General features: G+C 39.9%; 1 protein-coding gene across 1 annotated transcript in view; it reads left to right on the forward strand.

Moving 5' to 3' along the window:
- Positions 1–20,749, forward strand: part of lpcat2 (lysophosphatidylcholine acyltransferase 2) — a 54,993-nt gene that overhangs the window by 30,844 nt on the left and 3,400 nt on the right. The window contains exons 8-13 of the mRNA XM_080187022.1: positions 7,192–7,246; positions 10,429–10,511; positions 10,812–10,937; positions 12,582–12,735; positions 13,925–14,023; positions 14,626–14,767. Coding sequence (XP_080043148.1) covers positions 7,192–7,246; positions 10,429–10,511; positions 10,812–10,937; positions 12,582–12,735; positions 13,925–14,023; positions 14,626–14,767 — 659 coding nt within the window. The remainder of the gene's footprint in view (positions 1–7,191; positions 7,247–10,428; positions 10,512–10,811; positions 10,938–12,581; positions 12,736–13,924; positions 14,024–14,625; positions 14,768–20,749) is intronic.

Raw genomic sequence — 20,749 nt, forward strand, 5'->3', positions numbered from 1 at the left:
GTTTAAGGTGGTGGATGGGATGCCAGTCAAGCAGATTGCTTTATACTGGATGTTCTGGAGCTTCTTGAGTGTTTTTGGCTTTGCACTCAACCAGACAAGTGGAGAGTATTTCATCACACTCCTGATTCTTGTCTTGGCAATGGCGGAAGGCTTTGGGGAGTCTGGAGATGAGTTACTCACTGCAGAATTCCCAGCCTGTGACCTACTGTTGTATCCACAGTGTTTATATGGCTGGTCCAGTTCAGTTTCTGGTCCATATTAACCCCCAAGGTGTTGATCTTGGGCGGGGGGGGATTCAGCTGTGGCAGTGCCATTGCATGTCAAGGGGCAATGATTAAATTCTGTCTTATTGGATATGGTCATTACCTGCCATTCGTCTGATGTGATTGTTACTTGCTACTCATCAGCCCAAGTCTGAATATTGTTCATGTATTTGTTCAGCAACACATGATGCAGGCTACTTCAGTATTTGGGGAGTCACGAATGGTGCAGAACATTCTGCAATCATCAGCAAACATTCTCAATTCTGAGTTTATAATGGAGAAAAAGTCATTGATAAAACAGCTGAAGATCGCTGGGCCTAGGACACTACCCCAAGGACGATGTACCAGGATTGCACATACAAACATACAAATTAGGAGCAGGAATATCCATTTGGCCCTTCAAGCCTGGTCCACTATTTCAGTAAGATCACGGCTGAACATATTTTGGCCTCTACTTCAAATTCTGCCTATCCTTGATAAATTTTGACTCCTTCGTTAGCCCTTGCCTCCGCCTCTCTCTGGGGAAGAGTTCACGACCCTCTGAGAGGGTCGTGCCGTATTTGGGAGACCCTTTATTATGTCCCCTTATTCTTATCCCTCTAACATGGGGAAATATCCTTTTAGAATCTACCCTATCAGATCTCCTCACGATCTTGTATGTCAGAATAAGATCATCTCTCAATCTTCTAAACTCCAATGGATACAAGCTCAGTGTCTCCAACCTTTCCTCATAAGATAACTCTCCCACTCATCCCCAGTATCAGTTAAGTAAACCTTTTCTGAACTATTGCTTCCACACTTATATCCTTAAATAAGGACACTAAAGCTTGTACACTACTCTAGACAGGAGTAAAAAGTCTCTACTTTTATAATCAATTCCCCAACAACATTCTATTTGCCTTCTTAATCTCTTGCTGTATCTACATACCAACATTTCCTGATTCATTTACCAGGACACTAGATGCCTCTATATTCCAAGAGTCTACAATTTCTCTCCATTTAAATAATATACTGCTGTTCTATGTTTGCTGCGAAAGTGGACAAGTTCACACTTTCCCACATTAACTCCATCTGCCAAATCTTTGTCCACTCTCATAACCTATCCATGTCTCTTTGCTCTTTGCAGACCACTTATGTCTTCTGCACAACTTATTTTCTTATCTTAGCAAATTTAGCAAATATACATTTGGTCTCTTCATCCAAGTCATTGATATAAATTGTAAATAGTTGAGGTCCCAGCACTGATCATTGTGGCACTCCACTCATCACATCTTGCCAACCTGAAAAAGACCAATTTTTTCCCTAAATTTTCCAATAAATTATCCAAATATGGTTTTCATAATGTATTGAAATATACAGAGAAGATTGATCTCTAGCAATCACAGCCATCTTCCTTGGTGCAAGGTATGCCTCCAACTAGTGGAGGATCTGATTCCTTTTGACTTCAATTTTGATGAAGTTTCTTGATGCCACATTCAGTCAAATGCTGCTTTGATGTCAAGAACAATCACTGTCACCACCTCTTGAGTTCAGCTCTCTTGTGCATGTTTGGACCAAGGTTGCCACGAGGTCAGGAGCTGAGTGAATCTGGTGAAATTCAATCTGAGCATCAGTGAGTAGATTAATGCTGTGTAGGAGCCGTTCATTACGAATTTTGGACAAACCTTTGGACATAAGCGGAGATCCAGTTAGGGATCAATAATGTTTTTAAAATGGTCAAAGTTTGAAATTTATGGAGCCTGTTTTGGAATAGAGTGACAACATTCCACAAGTTTTGAATAAATATTACTGTACAAGTTCTGAAAGGCAAAATAATTTATAAATCTGTCTTGCACGTTAAGTTCAGTGCAGGTATGATGTGCGTGTGAATTAACAGATGAACTGTGGTCGGACATACCAAACTACAGAGTAAATGACAAATGCAACCAAAAATGGATTCTATGGCTTTTTCAACAGCCCACCCAGATATTAGTCCTATTGGTCAAAAAATCTCATTGAAACATTGTCCTCTAACTTCCGACTACCAGCAGAAATGTATGGTCCACCAAAAATAGAAGAAAAGTTGCAGACTTGCATTTCCTGCCGAAACTCCCAATGGGTGCTGCAGCTTTGGACCCTCAGCACAGCTATCTTACCAGGCCCCAGCATGACACAAGAGATTCCTAAATACAGCCCCTTATGACGCCCATTCAGGTCCAGGTTCCAAATGGCTGTTTTGCACTGAAAACAGGATCGCCTGATTTTAAAAGTTATGTATTTGTTTTTTTTACTATTTCTTTTAAGTAGTTAATGTAACTGTTATTGGCTCACTAAAACTGTAATTTTTAAGTTTATTTTAATTATTGAACATGCATATTATTCAATGTATAAATAACAATGTTTCATTTGTTTTAAATTGTAAAAGTACTGTTTAAAGTCCTTGAATCATTGGGGCAAATTTTCCTGTTCTGTCCACCACAGGAATCATAGCAGGTGCAGGGTGGACCATGGAAAGGTCCATTGACCTTGGGTGGGTTTTTCCAGTTTTGGGGTGAACATGGCCGCAAATTCCGGCTGATAGATTTATTACGTTGTGGAAGGAGGTCATTTGGCCCATTGAGCCTGCACCAACCATAATTCCACCCAGGCCCTATCCCGTGACCCCACATATATACTCCACTAATCCCTGAAGGAGCAATTTAGCATGGTCAATCAACCTAATATGCACATCTTTGGACTGTGGGTGGAAACTGGAGCAGCTGGAGGAAATCCATGCAGATATGGGAGAATGTACAAACTCCACACAGACAGTCACCCAAGGCCAGAATTGAACCCGAGCCCCTGGATCTGTGAGGTAGCAATGCTAACCACTCTGGCACCGTGTCGTCCTAAATCTGCATTATATTATTACACAACTTTTTAATGTGTGGCATGCTTGTAAATGTTTGTTTTTTAATTTAGAATATGGTCAGGACTACTTGAACCATAATTTGGATACCTGCATAAGATTGATCAAAGGAAAGTTCACATTAGAAAACCCTAGATGTATTTATTATTAGTATTCGTCTGCCTTGCTTACTTCTGTTATAATTCTCATATTTAGCTGTTCTGAATGCTTCAATCAAGTATTTGTATAATTTAATATTTACATGTTTGGTTTCAATAAACCATAGAACCCTACAGTGCAGAAAGAGGCCCTTCGGCCCATTGAGTCTACACCAACCACAATCTCACCCAGGCCCTACCCCCATTCCCCTACATATTTTACCCACTAATCCCTCTAACCTAAGCACCTCGGGACACTAAGGGGCAATTTTAGCACGGCCAATTAACCTAACCCGCACATCTTTGGAATAAAGCATTCATAGAATTTTGTACTTTGTTTTTGTGAATAAATATTTCCCATTAATGTTATAAACACAAAACTTTGATACTTTGTTAACATTCAACTAAACATTTTGTCAGTAGCTGCACTGGCATGTTGCCTCACTTTTTCACATTTCTTACAGAATATATTTCTCTAACAATAAACACAATTTAGCACAATTCTGTTGTCGCTAAACAAGGTGAGAAATGAATATGAGGTGGGGAAGAGAGAGAAAGACTGGGGAGGGGGAAGGGAAGAGGAAGGGACTTGGATTTTACATATAGTGTGACTCTTCCATGCCTATATCAAAGTATCAAAAAGAACTTCAGATGAAAAGCGCGATGTTCCACCGGTGGTAGAACATGACTCCAGATTTTCAAGCTGCTGTGGATTCTCTAACACCAAGTTCACATCACCTTACAGGAGACTTGCATATGTCATCTTAAGTGATGTGCTTTCCTAAAGCATTTGAAGTAGCAAAGATGCATAAGGATCAATGTTGTATCAGGGAGACTCCTAAAATTGGAACAAACATTACTGCATATGTCATCTTAAGGTATAGACTTCCCTGAAGCATTTGAACTAGCCGAGTTACACAAGGATCAACATTGCATCAGAGGGACTCTCGAAATAGGATTCAAAACTGCTTAAAATATATTGCAGAATCCAAATGCTGAAATTCATTCCAGACACTGACATCCACTTTGTTATATATGAACAAACGTTTTTAATGGAATTAATTGTCATGACAAAGTTGTTTAAAAAAAATTAAATCATTCTTTTGCTTTGTGCTTATATGTTAAACAATGTTTTAAAATGTACAAAAAAACACACACAAAGAATGTCTGCTGCCCCTATGTGCTGCAGCTAGACAAAAAGGGTAAGTGCAAAGAAATAAGGGCAAAACCTCAACAACAGCGCAAGTGTCAGAAGTTTCAGCACAATTATAGTTTAACACTTCAGGACCGGCAGCTTTCAGAACCTTGGTGGGATGTTCAAAATTGCACACTTCCGTGATGTCCGACATGCATGTGTGGCGCTTAATCAACTTCAGGCCAGAAGTTTGTCTTTCTGATGAGAGTTTCTAATCTCTACCTTTGATCCTATCTTGGAATTCTCCCCAAATGTCGCTCCCACTCAGACAGCCTTAACAATAGCCCACCTCAGGTTTTCAGTCTTGCCTTCCAAGATTCCTTCTCCCTGGATTCTCAAATACTATTTTACAAGCACACTTTCAAATCTATGGCCACATCAAGCATAACACCACTGCCTCTTGCTCCAGCAGCGATTTCTCTAACTTTTCATTCAATTTCACTGGGACCTTTTGCCTATTCCTGTGTCTGTGCTACTTCTTGATTGACTGACTCCCCAAAACTGACTGCCTCAAAAAAGCTGGTTGCTAACCCTTGGATTGATCTGGTGACCTACCAATACACTCTGAGAATCCCATCCTTGTTATGACGCATGAACCAATGTAACAAGCATTGGAACATTTTGTACCTTAATATCACAATCTCCATACACTGCTAATTTAACACTCAGGGCCACAATGAATTGAATTCGTAACATACTTCATCAGTATGTCAACGACATATTCCATCTCATGCTAATGATCAAGAGTCGCTTTATAGGCAATAAATGTCCTGCATTTTGTGGACGGGACATACCTGAGCAATTTTCCACATTTATTGAGTAGATACTCGTGTGACAATTGGCTTCATTAGAAGCACAGCTAGTTCTGGATGACACGTCTTCAGTACTACTACCGGATTATTGTCAAGGCCCATAGCCTTTGCAGTATCTGGGCCCTCAGCCACATCTTGATTTCACATGGAGTGAGTTGAATTGGCTGGATACTGACATCTGTGATATTGAGGATCCCCAGAGGAAGCCAAGATGGATCACCCCCCTTGGCACCTCTGGCTGAAGATTGTTGCAAATGCTTCAGTTTTGACATTTGTTCATATGTGCTGAGTTCCCCCATCATTGTGGATGGGGATATTTATGGAGATTTCGCCGCCAGTGAGTTATTTAATTGTCCACAACCATCCTTGACTGGATGTGGCAGGACTGCAGAGCTTAGACCTGATCTATTTGTTGTGGGATTGCTTAGCTCTATCACATGCAGCTTCTGCTATTTGTCATGCTAGTAGCCTAGTGTGTAACTTAAGGTTGACACCTAATTTTTGGATATGCCTCGTGCATCTCATGGCATGCCCTGCTGAACCAGGGCCGATCCCATGGCCTGATGGTTATGGGAGGGCGGAGGACTTGCCAGGCCATGAAGTTACAGATTGTGTTTGAATACAATTCTGCTGCTGCTCTTAGCCCACAGCATCTGAAAGATTTAGCTACTTGAAATCTATCCCAATTAGCACAGTGGAATTGCCACATAACATGATGGAGTGTATGCTCAATACGAAGGGGTGATGGTGCCTAAGATATTGTATAGTTTCCTTATTAGTATCTTAAAGATAAGATACATAAACCACATCCTCTGCTGAAATCTGCAATTGCTCTTTAGTCCAATTTAATCAATTGAGGCATTTTGGCTTACAAATTGTTGACTGGTTAATGCCCTTTCCCACTAGAAAATGGTTCACTTTGTGTAACCCATTACAACCCTTCAAGATGTTGAAAACCTCTACCAAATCCTCCTTTAACACTTGCTACTGCAGAAAGAACAACTGTAATTTCTCTATTCTTTCCAAGTACTAAATAACTACATGACCGGAACAGGAGGAAAGAAGAGAGAAGTGGGACTAGTTGGATAGCTTTTTCCAAGAACCAGTACAGGCACAGTGGGCCAAATGGCTTCTGCCTCCTCCTGTACTGTTACTCCATGATCATCAACAGTCATGTTAAAATGATGCACCTCTCTTAAAGTTAGAGATTCTAAGGGAATTTTCCATATTTCAGTTTGATTTATTTATCAGATCTCTCATCAGATAAATAAACTGCCTGCTCCTTTATCCCTTAGCTGGACAGAAAGGCTAAAACCTGTCCTTGAGCCTCCAACTCGCCATGAATTCACAATTTTAAACCAATACAAAGCAGTTAAAGGCCTGACATAAGAGAGCTTCTCACATCGTGTGATTACCTAGTATGCATTCCTAGTAAAAATTACAACTCTAAAATTATTTAAGTACCAGTTGTTTGCCGGTGTCAGGGATCTTGAGGATTTGTGCACTCAAGGTGGGCTGAATGATCTTATCTGGAATTATTGATAGTCAAGCATGTCACATCACTAATGCCAGTGAGTATCTGATTCTTGTCTTTCCCTTTCCACTCGCTTTTCATTTCTAGTAAATATATTTAGTTTCTCCAGTTCCTCACCCAAACTGCTGGAAGTGATTCATTGATGTGAATCTAGAATCCCAAAGCAACATGGCACAGTGGGCTGAAGTACACATGCATGCTATTAATATATTATTTTTAACTAAAGGTGGCCTGATTAGTGAACCACCTTGATAATCTCACTGGAGTGGATCTTGCCGTTGTTGGTTGAAGTGTGAATGAGTAAATATCAGAAGAATCCTGTGGTATTTTGCTTTTCAATATCTGCTGTTTGCTATCTTGCAGGGCGGTGCTCTTTTTCTTGACACTATGCCAACCATACACAAGTGTTGAAGTTGAGGTAAGTGTATTGGTTAGTAAGTGCTTAGCTGCTGGTGTTGATTACCATCTTTCAATTTAACTTGAACCTCTTGGTTATAGAGACTTAAAAATAAACTTTCCATTGGAGGGAGAAATAGAAATGAAGAGGAGACAAGTTGTTTAAAATGGAATGGATAAATTGGCTGCAGAGCAGGTTGCTGGACTGAACGCAGAACTGGAGGACAAGAATGCACATACATTTATGTAGAAAACTCAAAACCCAGCACAGCCCCAGAAAATGAGCAAATGAATATGATAGAAAGTGCCACAGTATGATGCCTTGTTATAATTAAAGATGCATCACCGACATGTTCACACTTTTACAGCAGGCAAAAAAAAGCAAAATATATGAAACAGCACTTTGCAACTAGAGTGATTTTAGAATTTACTAAAGGGGGGGGGTTAGAAGTGCTGAAGGTATGAGACATTTGCAAAGAGACTTTCTGCAATATTTTGATTGACTTTTTGTTAATTAGATGGATTTTCTGACAATTTGTGGAGATGCTGTACTGACTACAGCTAATCTAAATATGAAAATGAAAAAGTTGGTGAGGTCTTCAATACAAACCTATCAGTATGTAGTAAATCCCACTCCAGATACATTGTTAAATGAAGCAACTCGTGCCTACAGTAATCCAATGCAGCAAAGCTTTCCGCATTCACAAAACTAAACACGCTCATCATCGCACTTATTCCTCCAATCTGTCAATCCAGAGACAAATGGTTTCATTAATTTAAATTTTAGACTTATTTATTATCAAGTAGTTTCATTGAAGAAGGTTCTTTAGAATAATGGGATATATCCAAATCTTAACTACATTTTCCCTCTTGGAGCTGATCAACCTGCCTATCATTTCAAATATTTTCAAATAGTGGGTGGAGTCCGTAACTGAACTGGAAGGAATAAATTTGATAGAGTGAATGGTCTTTCTATGTTTCATGCGTTCTTAAATTTTTGTGTTTTTCCATGCTAAGAATGGTGACCATCAAAGTTTGTTCAGTGCAACTTTGCAGACCATATCATTACTTTGGCCATCTTGTTCACTGATGCCCTTTAGGGAAGGAAATGTGCCATTCTTGCCCGGTCTGTCCTACATATGACTCCAAATCCACACCAATATGGTTAACTCTTAAATGCCCTCAGGCTGTACAATAAACACTGACTCAGCCAGCATCATTTGCATCCCATGAACAAAAAATAATCAGATCAAGAACAATTGAAGAAAGGAAGACAAATTGTCAATTGAAGTGCCCCTCCTCTGTGCTTTTAGATTTTTAAAAATACATCATTTATACCTACATTGAGCAAAAAATATGGAAGGAGATATAACCAGCAAGGAGGAATGAAAGCTTTTAACTAGATTATGTGAAATAGTTCCACCTACTTTAAGTTCACTTTTTGACTTGTTTTCAACTGGGACTGTTTTGATTAGCTAATATGGAATTCTGTAACATAAATGTGTTTGCTTTTTGCAGTTTTACACAATTCATCTCTCAATTTTATTAACAATTATTTGAGTCATAGTTTCATCTTTGAAAAGGCAACTAAACTGCTGTAATTTGTACCATCTTCAACATAAAGTCCAGCTGAACTAAAGTATATTAAAAAAGTTAACATTAAAGGTCCAATTCTATTCCTAATGTTTTCTTAAGTTCCCCACAGAGGTCTGCTGTCAAGTATTCTTTTCTGTAAATCTGAAAACTGAATGTGCAGCACGGTGGCATGGCGATTAGTATTGCTGCCTCACAGCAGCAGGAACCCAAGTTCAATTCCAGCCTTGGGTGTCAGTCTATATGGAGTTTGTACAGTCTCCCCGGGTCTGTGTGAGTTTCCTCTCGGTTCTGTGGGTTCCCTCCACAGTCCAAATATTGGCAAGTTAATTTGATTCACATTTTTAATTTTTAAGTAACCATGGATCAGAAATCTACTTTACCGGACCAGTTTGGCTCATCCATAGTGACGTTGGAGAAAGAGATTCCTTAGATACATGGCTGCTTCAGGTCTAGACAAAAAAAAACACTATGACCCATCACTACAGCAGCGGATGCTTCGGCCACAGGTCTCAGCACAGTCTGATTTCAGAAACAATTGGAAGGCCAGTGCATTACACGCACAGGACAGTCAAACACAGATACAGGATACACCGTGATCGAAAAAGGAGCCATTGTTTCAGACCACATCATTGGTCTGAGGGGGGATTGGGGTTTCCAGTGAGAGCATTAATAGTCTAGATCAAATTGTCAAAATCATGTTAAGCAGGTCTTAGACAGTAGTTCAGTGAATTTTCAATTGTGAATATCATCCTGCTACCACTCCAAACATATTGGAATAAAAGGTGGCAAGGGAGATTGAAATTGGCACTGTGTGACACACTCCATTGATGCTTTTTTTGAATCATAATGTTGCATTTTTGGTCTTATGTAAAAACAAGTAAAACATAGAGGAAGATGGGCTGAATCAGCGCAAGATGTGAATTTCTGAGTAGGTAGAATTGCATTGTTAATATATTTTGTAAATGTTTTCATATAAGGAAAGTTTCTTGGAAAATAATGTATTATGCAATGAATGGTTGGATATTTGTTGTTTTATTTTAACTTAAACATTACTGTTGTAGGGAAACATGGCAATCAATTTGCACAGACCATACTCCCACAACTAGCAATGAGATACACAATTGATTAAGCTATTTTAATGATATTGGCGAAAGAATATTGTAATAGGCCATTATACTAAATTGCAACTTGAACCCATAGCCATAAGACTCAAGTTGAGAGTGCAATCAACTAATTTGCAGCTGATCACAAAATCACCATTTTCTAATTATCTTACTCCAAGTGGACAGACCTTTGAAATGAATGATTATTTTGACATTCAGTGTACTTGGCAAATCCAGGAATGTTTATTCAGTAGTCTCTTTGTATTCTTACAAGATAGTGCTACTTTTTGATGTAATCTAGTCACTGTTTCCACTCTGTCCTCAATTAATGGTCCAAAAGAAATTTATTTTTGGATGCCACTGGTTACCATGCTTTGTTTATCTGCTCTTTCATTTATACAGGATTGTTTGATCCAATGTTGCTGGTTTGCAATTCACTTATGCTCTGGATATTTCATATCTTCATATAGACAGAATTAAATAAAATTTCATTTAACATTCGCAGTTTATGCCTGTATATGTGCCGAATGATGAAGAAAAATGTGATCCTCTCCTATATGGCAACAGAGTTCGTAGTGTTATGGCCTTGTAAGTAATCTGAAATCTTCACTTCCCTATATTGTTAATTAGTTATATATTTTTATTTGTGATATTCCTTCTCAGACATGATCATTTCATCTTGCCTTTGTATTGGATAAAAAAAATTCTGAATTTTCAATAATTACTCAGCCTCGCTCCTATTTTCATACTTTGGTCATGGTATTTAATACCTTACTGATAATTTGAGTTCTATGAATAGACGAATGTTATGTAGGTGTGTATAACATTTAATTTCATGTTTTCTGATGGTATATCAAAATATTTGCTGAATGTATTTTATTTTTGCAGAGCATTGGATGTGCCGATTACAGATCACACATTTGAAGATTGCAGACTGATGATTTCAGCCGGTGAACTGACTTTACCCATGGAAGCAGGCTTGGTGGAGTTTACCAAAATAAGCAAAAAACTCAAGTATGTGAATCTGGTTTTATGGGATGATTTAAAAGCTTGCATTGCATCCAAAGTTTGAATATTTAAATAAGAGTACAAATACTCTGATTAAAAATGTTGATTTTTCCAAGAAATTGTTGGATCAAATGAATGCCTGTCTTTCTCAAATGAGTGACAAACCACTTCTTCAATCCAATGCTTGTGCACTATATCTAACATACTTTAAAAGTCACTCCTCTCTGCTTATAGAATATTAAGCATTTTAAATGCCTCCCAAATACTTGTGAAAAGATGAAGGGAGGGAAGACAACAAAATGTTTCATCTACAAATGAAAAGGCTGTGATTTAGCACTAGTAAAGCACTATGACAATGCCTATTAAAAGATGTTTAACATTCTCTAACATGGGACATTGTCTGTTTGATCCCTTATAGTCCAATATCATACAGACATATCTGAGAGGCTTCGCTTATTTTTAGCAGTGCAGCAAAGCTTTCTTCTTCACATTATTTTCTTCAGGGTATAAATTTTAATTGCTTTATCTGAAGTAAGACCAAAAAGAATTCTGAGTCACATTAGTTTTCTGCCCCACTCCCATTCATAATTAGCAGGCTATAGAAACATTTGGTTTTATTTTCAATACTAATTTCCCCTGTGTATTTACCACTTGCTTGGTTTGCTGCCTGTCATTGGTCACTCCACCTTCCCCATACAGTTTAAGCTGAAGAGAAGTGGGATAGAAAATGGTGAGCAAATACAAATAGAGGGCCAAAGGATCAAAAGAATGGTGATGGAGAGAAGGTCAAAAAGAGAAAAAAGCAAGAAAGAAAACCAAAAAGAGGAGCAGAACAGGATTGATATTAAAAGAAATCTGAGTCATGATTTCAGATTCTGTGTTGAAACCATGCATCTAAATTTGCACACATTTGGATGTAGTTGTGCAATTGGAACATTTCCTGCCAGAACATTGTGCAACCCCAAATGCAGAATGGGAAGTACACAAGGTCTGGGTTTGCCCAGACATATCAGGAAGAGCATTTATGCTGCTGTTGGCCCCATGAAAATTATTCTCAAGGCAAATTTGAAACTTTATAAACAGCTTGTCCCACAAGGCGGAAGATGCAAAATGCATTGGGCTCCTAAAAATGATATAGGATCTCAATTTAAATATTTCAATGAGGCCACCAATTATTTTGGCTGGGAGCACTGTTACTGTCAATTTTTTTTTAAACCTCTTCCTATCCTGCTCATAGTATTTTGGGCTTGTTATTATTGTGTTTTTCTTTGGCATGTGTGTCTCCACACTTTGTATTGAATTGTGATCATTAAAATCTAACTTAACCCATGTTTTCTTTTGGGGAAGAATACTGGGTTATTTGGGGGGAGATGTGTTGAATCTGTACTCATGAAAACCTTGTCATACTGAATATGTAGAATAGGAAAAGGAAGATTATGTGAATTCTATCTCCAAACTCTCAAATTCTAATTTTTAGGGTTTTTTTTGTGTTGTCTCTTCCTATTTTGTCTATCCTTTGTATGTGACATAAAGTGTAAATATTACCAGTGATAAATACCCCTGGCAGCTATCTAGTGTCTTGGGAAGAAGTCAGTGTTTAAACTAGCAAACTTAGAAAGCAATATCCAATTATTTGCTTTACTGTTACAGTCTGAAATGGGACAATATAAGAAACCAGCTGGACACTTTTGCTGCAATTGCCAGTAAATCCAAAGGTGGAAGGATTGGTGTTGAAGAATTTGCTGATTACTTGAAACTGCCAGTTACACCTGCACTTAGAGAAGTGTTTGCTCTTTTTGATCGGGTGGGTGATTTTTCTGTAATTTTTCGAAAAATATGTGTAGCAGGGAATCCACAGTTAGGAAGGGGAAACAAAATTCTTCCCAGAATATTTAGAAACATTTTAATGAGTTTATAAAACATTGATCATACCTCCGTAAAGTAACTGAGCAACTTTGGTAATTAGGCCAAGTTATTATTTATAGCATGAATAAATCTAGGTATAGAGTTTTAAATGGGACATAATTGAAGTGGTGATTTCTCTCTGTAATGGGCATTTAAAGTGGTACTTGTACTAAAACTATACAGTACAATCTGTCATTATAGCCATAATTTCATTAGCATGACACGCGTACAATTATAATGATAGTAATTGTGATGATAGTAGTTGCTTTAATTTTTTTATGTTTAAGGGGTTTGTTTTGAAGTTCAATTTTTTTCCTACATGTAGTCAGTATGTCTGGTGGAAATGTAGCTCAGATGCTGGGGACAGAATAATTATTCATTTTAGCCATGTAGTGTTTGTTTTGGAGAGACCTTATAGATTTTTGTTTATAGGTGAAGGTTCCCCCTGGGCTTTTTTTAGGTTAAATGACTGGGTCATGTGATGGTGGTTACTGGGAGGAGCTAAGTATGTAGCAGGGAGAAACAGCTTTCAGAGCTGCCTAAGGTTTGTTTATAGACACGTCTTTAAGCTGCCCTCTGAAGCACAAAATATCCCTGAGAGCTTCAAGGCTGTTTACACTCATAGCATGTATATTTATGGTTGCTAACTGTATTTAATGTGGGTTTTGAATCTGTAAGATGAATGTTGTTTATTTGGAACTGAAACTGACAAGTTAGGAATTAGAATGGTTCCTTTTCATGTTCAAATATTGTTCAACGGGTAATAGTTAAACTGCTTCATTTGTTAGATAGTTACTCTGTGTTAAATAAAATACGTTTTATTATCGAAGATTTTTAATTTGCCAGCAGAATTATTCCTAGGGTGAAGCGTTCTATCCTCAGATTTCTGCTAAAATAGAAAAATTGTTGGGGTCTAGTCTAGCTTCCTAATGTAATTTGGGATTCTGGTCCTGGGTCCTAACACAAGAGATTTGTGATAGTGTTGCCTTAGAGTCTAGAACTACATCCATTTACTCATGTCAGATTTTGTAAAACAGATAATTGCCTAAGTAATAAACATGCAGCTTATATTTTGTCTCTTTTTTCAGAATGGTGACGGTACCATAGATTTCAGAGAATATGTAATTGGTTTGGTGGTTCTTTGTAGTCCAGCCAATACAGAGGAGACCATTCAGTTTGCATTTAAGGTAAAAATTGTACGATATTACCATGCTGTGTGATTGAGCTATTGATTTTACTGCCCCCCTGTTCATTTTCCAAACCGAAAGAGTCCATACATTTGAACTTTAAATACTTAAAAGTAGAGTTAAATAGTTAAATGCGGAGTTAAAGTTTCCTTGGAAGTATTCTGTTAAAGCAAGTAATTGCCATGTTTCCCGGCACTCTGACACTGTAGGGTCTTGCTATCAACAAACTATTTCCAAGTCAAAATGTTGAGTGGATAGGAGGAGAACTTCCAAGTTGATGGTGTTTCCCCCCTGTATCTGTGGCTTTTGTCCTCCTAGATGGCAGTGGTAAGGGTTTTGAAGGTGCTGCCTAAGAAAACTTGATGAGTTCCTGCTGTGCATCTGCTAATTTTAAAATTCACCCCATTGGTTTCCAAGTTAGTGAGTAAATTATAATATTAGCTTGGGTGTCAATATACTCTTGCCACTTTCCACACAATTACTGGTTCTTCATGGTGCCATAGTTTAATTCAACTTCTGGATCACTTTATCAAATAGCTTGTTATCATTTATCAATAGTATGTGAATACTTTATGGGGATTGTCTCTTTGTTCATATCTCAGTTGTTTGACTTGGATGGCGACGGGTATATAACTGAAGAAGAGTTTTCTGTTCTTCTGCGATCTTCTTTGGGTGTGCATGATCTTGATATTTCCACATTATTCTCAGAAATCGATGTGACTAGTTCAGGAAAGATTTCATATGGTGAGTGATTTTTAGTTGTGCAATTTCAAATACAAGAAATGGTTTGTATTTTTTTTTCTATGTTTAATGGACCTATGAAAGCATACATTTTTTTAAATGGCTTTAACAGTTTCCTGTATAATTTTTGTTCACCTCACAAAGACTGGAGCATGGTGCTTGTTTCTCTTGGATTCATTGCTCAAATAGCCAACTCTTGTGTAAATACATAAATTCACACTTTCCAACGTGATATTCCATCTGTCATTCTGTTGCCCATTTATTCAATCCATCCATATATCCTTTGTATCTTTCATGTAACTTATTTTTGTATCTGGCTTTGTATTAGCAGGAAATTTGGATACATTCTATTTTGTTTCCTCATCTAAGCCATTAATATAGTCTGTAAATCACCAAGACCCAGGGACTAATCCTTGCAGAACCCCACTAATTGCAACCTGCCAAACTCAAAATGATCTGTTTATTCCTACTCTCTTTTCTGTCATTAGCCAATCCTCAATCCATGCTAGTGTATTCTCCAATCCCAAGGGCTGTAATTTCATGTAATAATCTTTTATGTGATCACCTATTTAATCCAAAAAGATTACATCCACTGGTTCTCTCTCACTGCACGCTTATGGATTTTTGCTCATCTAGTCAAACTACGTTCCTTCTTTCCAGTTCAGAACCCATCAACCCGCTTCTTAAAAATATTTAGCGAGGCAGCCTCCACCACTTCAACGGGCAGAGAATTCCAGAGACTCACCACCCTTTGAGTGAAGAAGTTCCTCCTCAACTCCGTTCTAAACCGCCTCCCCTTTATCTTGAGGCTGTGCCCCCTAGTCCTACTGTCTTTTTTGAGCGGGAAGAGTCTCTCCACCTCTATCCTATCCATCCCATTCATCATCTTATACGTCTCAATGAGATCTCCCCTCATTCTTCTAAACTCTAACGAGTACAAGCCCAGTTTATTCAGCCTCTCCTCATAGCTCAATCCCCTCAACTCCGGTATCAGCCCAGTAAACCTCCTCTGCACTCCCTCCAGGGCCAAAATATCCTTGCGCAGGTGCGGCGCCCAAAACTGCACACAGTACTCCAGCTGCGGCCTCACCAATGCCCTATACAGCTGCAGCAAGACCTCCCTACTTTTATATTCAATCCCCCTCGCTATGAAGGCCAGCATCCCATTCGCCTTCCTGACCACCTGCTGCACCTGCAAGCTGGGTTTTTGCGACTCATGCACAAGGACTCCGAGGTCCCTCTGCACCGTCGCCTGCTGCAGTTTTTCGCCACGTAAGTAATAGTCCTTCCTACCATTCTTCCTACCAAAGTGGACCACCTCACACTTGCCAACATTAAATTCCATTTGCCATTTCCTGGCCCATTCGCCCAGCCTATCTAGATCCTTCTGCAGACTCTCCACACCCTCCGCACAATTTGCCTTTCCCCCAATCTTGGTGTCATCAGCAAATTTCGACACCCTGCACTCGGTTCCCTCCTCCAGATCATCTATATAAATGGTAAATAGCTGAGGCCCCAGCACCGACCCCTGGGGCACCCCACTAGTCACCAACCGCCAATCCGAATAGCACCCATTGACCCCCACTCTCTGCCTCCTATTTGACAACCAATCCTCTATCCACGCTAACACCCTACCTCCAACTCCATGTCCCCTGACCTTCTGCAATAACCTCTTGTGAGGTACCTTGTCAAACGCCTTCTGAAAATCCAGAAAGACCACATCCACCGGCTCTCCTCTATCCACTGCCCTAGACACATCCTCATAGAACTCCAGTAAATTTGTCAGACACGACTTCCCTTTAATGAAACAGTGTTGCGTCCGCCCTATCAAGCAATTCCCTTCAAGATGCCTCGCAATTTCCTCCTTAATGACGGATTCTAACATTTTACCTACCACAGACGTTAAACTAACCGGCCTATAATTCCCCGCCTTTTGCCTGGCACCCTTCTTAAACAACGGCGTAACATTAGCCGTTTTCCAATCTTCCGGCACTTCCCCGGAATCCAGCGACGTCTGGAAAATAACCACCAAGGCATCCACTATAACCTCCGCCATTTCTTTCAGAAATGAGAGAGGGGATTAAGGGTTATGGGGAGAGGGCGGGAAAGTGGAACTGAGCCACAACAGATCAGCCATGATCTTATTGAATGGCGGGGCAGGCTCGAAGGGCTAGATGGCCTACTCCTGCTCCTATTTCTTATGTTCTTATGTTCTTATGTAAGCTCTGGTTCCCTTCTGTCCTGGCTCTGAATGCTCATTTTTCACTTGTTTTCTATTTTCTTGCTTCCTACTACAATCTCATTTTGTCCATGTAGCTCACTCCCTGCTCTCTTGTTCCTTTTCCCACTAATTTGCCTATCTCTGATACAACCTTGCTCTGCTTGCAAATCTAGTGTCATCAATACACTCTACAAAAAATACACTTTGACTCCACTGTTCTGGTAAACTGCTACTCTGTCTGCAACTTTTGTTTTCTCTCATGGCATTGAGCTTGTTGTTGCTTCCCAAAACCATACCCATCTTTTACTCAAGTTCATATTTGAGCTTCTCCAATTGTCAGAGTTTTGCCTTTGTCACAGCCCTAATCCAAGTCATAAGTGACATTCTGTTTGACTTGTGCATTATATTTCACTATCCAGCTCAGGCTTCCCTCATTATCTCAGGCTGTCTGCAGTATTTGACGTTGTTGTCTAATCAGCCTTGTTCAATGCCTCTCTTTTGTCCAGATAGATGGAACTGCTTTGACTAGTTTCGTTCTTATCTGTTCAGTGATATCACTGCTATCTATTCAGAATATCACAGCTGTACTGCAGGAGGACATCTCGGAGGCCTCATACAGCTAGGCAATATGTGTAGAGCTTAGGAATAGGAAGGGTGTAGTCACAGTGTTGGGGGTTTAATATAGGTAACCCAACTGCCAGCGAGAGTTAGAGGACCAGATATGTAGGCAGATTTTGGCAAGGTGTAAAGCTAGCAGAGTTGTTGTGGTGGAAGATTTTAACTTCCCCTATACTGACTGGGACTCACTTAGTGCTAGGGGTGCGGATGAGCAGTTTGTAAGGAGAATCCAGGAGGGCTCCTTGAAACAATATGTGGAGAATCCAACTAGGGAAGGAACCATACTGGATCTGGTATTAGGGAATGAGCCCAGCCAGGTAATCAGTGTTTCAGTAAGGGAGCAGTTTGGTAACAGTGACCACAATTCAGTAAGCTTTGAGGTACTGATGGGTGAAGGTAAGTGTAGTCCTCAAGTTAAAGTGCTAAATTGGGGAAAGGCTAATTACAAAAATGTTAGGCAGGAACTGAAGAATGTAGATTGGGGGCAGATGTTTCAGTGCAAATCAACATCTGGCATGTGGGAGTCTTTCAAGTATAAGCTGATAAGATTCAGGACCGTCACATTCCTGTAAGGATAAAGGATAAGTATGGCAGTTTCGGGAACCTTGGGTAATGAGAGATATTGTTAGCCTAGTCAAAGAGAAAAGGGAAGCATTTGTCGAGGCTAAGAGGCTTATGTGGAATATGAGGAAAGTAGGAAGAAACTTAAGCAAGGTGGAAGGAGGACTAAAAGGGGTCACAAAAAATCATTGGCCAGCACAATTAAGGAAAATCCCAAGGCTTTTATATATATATAAAAAAAACAAGATGGTGGGGAAGGAATCTATGCGTGGAGGCAGAGGAAATGGGTGAGGTATTAAATGAGTACTTTTGCATCAATAATCCCAAAGAGAAGGACTTGGTGGATGATGAGTCTGAGAAAGGATCTGTTGATAGTTTATGTTGAGATCAAACAGGAGCAGGTGTTGGGGTTCTTGAGAAATATTAAGGTGGACAAGTCCCCAGAGCCTGATGGGATATACCTCAGAATACAGAGAGAGGCAGGGGAGGAAATTGCTGGGACCTTAAAAGAAATCTTTGTATCCTCGCTGCCTACAGGGGAGGCCCCAGAGAGTTAAAGAATAGCCAATGTTGTTTTGTTTAAGAAGGGTAGTGAGAATAGTCCACGTAATTCTAGGCCAGTGAGCCTTACATCAGTGGTAGAGAAATTATTGGAAAGAATTCTTCGAGACAGGATTTACTCTCACTTGGAAATAAATGGAGTTATTTGTGAGAGACAACAAGGTTTTGTGAAGGGGAGGTTGTCTCACTAACTTGATCGAGCCTTTTGAAGAAGTGACGAAGATGATGAGAGTAGGATAGTGGATGTTGTTTACGTGAACTTCAGTAAGGCCTTTGACAAGGTCCTTGGCAGACTGATGCAGAAGGTAAAATCGCATGGGGTCAGAGGTGAGCTGACAAGATTGATACAGAACTGGCTCGGTCATAGAAGACAGAGGATAGCAGTGGAAGGGTGCGTTTCTGAATGGAGGGCTATGACAAGTGGCATTCCTTAGGAATCAGTGCTGGGACTTTTGCTGTTTAAATGATTTGGAGAAGAATGTGACTGGTTTGATTAGGTTGATGGATTTGCAATGAGAACCATCAGAGGATACAGCAGGATACAGATCGGTTAGAGACTTGGGCAGAGGGATGGCAGATGGAGTTTAATCTGGATAAATATGAAGTAATGCATTTTGGGCGGTCTAATACAGATAAGAAATATACAGTAAATGACAGGGCCCTTAGGAGTATTGATAGGCAGAGGAATCTGGGTATAGAGGTACACATGTCACTGAAAGTGGCATGCAGGTGGAGAAGGTAGTCAAGAAGGCATATGCATACTTGCCTTTATTGGCCAGGCATTGAGTTTAAAAATTGGCGAATCATGTTGCAACTTTATAGAACCTTAGTTTGGCTGCATTTGGAATATAGTGTTCAATTCTGGTTGCCACATTACTAGAAGGATGTGGAGGCTTCAGAGAGGGTACAGAAAAGATTTACCAGGATGTTGCCTGGAATGGAGGACACGAGCTATGAGGAGAGGTTGAAGAAACTTGGTTTGTTCTCACCAGAATGACAGAGGTTGAGGGGTGACCTGATAGAAGTCTACAAGATTTTAAGGGGCATGGTCAGAGTGGATAGTCGGAAGCTTTATCCCAGGGTAGAAGAATCAGTTACTGGGGGCATAGGTTTAAGGTGCAAAGGGCAAGGTTTAAAGGAGACGTACGAACCAATTTTTTTTTCCAGAGGGCGGTGGGTGCCTGGAACACTCTGCTGGGGAGATAGTGGAAGCAGATGCAGTAGTGACTTTTAAGGGGCATCTTGACAAATATGTGAAGAGGATAGGAATGGAGGGATATGGTTCCCGGAAGGTAGGGGGTTTTAGTTCAGTCAGGCAGCATGGTTGTTGCAAGTTTGGAGAGCCGAAGGGCCTGTTCTTGTGTTGTAATTTTCTTCTTTTTTTCTTTGATAGCCAGAGAATCACCCAGAATGATTTCTGCTATCACTTTGTACTGTTACCTTTGAAGTCCCCCAGGGATCCATCTGAGTTTGATTTGAAACACAGCTGAGTTTCTGATCCCATATCCTTTCCATCACTCAGACTGTCTAATTCCTGTCCCATAATATCATCCTTCTCTGCAACTGCTTCAGCCAATTTTTACCTTCAGAATTAACTATTCCAGTAAAAGCAAAATGCTGCAGATGCTGGAGATCTGAAATGAAAACAATCTGCTGGAAAAACCCAGTAGTTCTGACAGGATCTATTCCAACCCTCTCATTCCTTCCCACTTGCTCCAGCCCTTTCCTAACTCCCTCACTGCTCACCGTTTCCTTCTCCCAACACCTGAGCTGCATCCTACAGCAGCTGCTCTCGCCACCTCAGTCTGCCCTGTCTCCCAAGCCTTCCTGCAGCATGAGAAAAGAGGGGGAAGGGGTTGGGTGAGCGAGTGGGAGAAAATGAGGAAGTCATAAAAGGGAAGTGGCTAGAAGGTTTGTGAAGGGGTTGAGAGAGAAGCAGTGAGGAGGAGGGGTGAGGGAGTGAGCAGGTCAAAAGAGAAGCACGGGGGTGTCAGACTGATGGGGTTGAGGGGGAGAAATGGTGA

The sequence above is a fragment of the Carcharhinus amblyrhynchos genome, chromosome 4 (assembly GCF_965287045.1).
Source record: "Carcharhinus amblyrhynchos chromosome 4, sCarAmb.v2.hapA, whole genome shotgun sequence".
Lineage (NCBI taxonomy): Eukaryota > Metazoa > Chordata > Chondrichthyes > Carcharhiniformes > Carcharhinidae > Carcharhinus > Carcharhinus amblyrhynchos.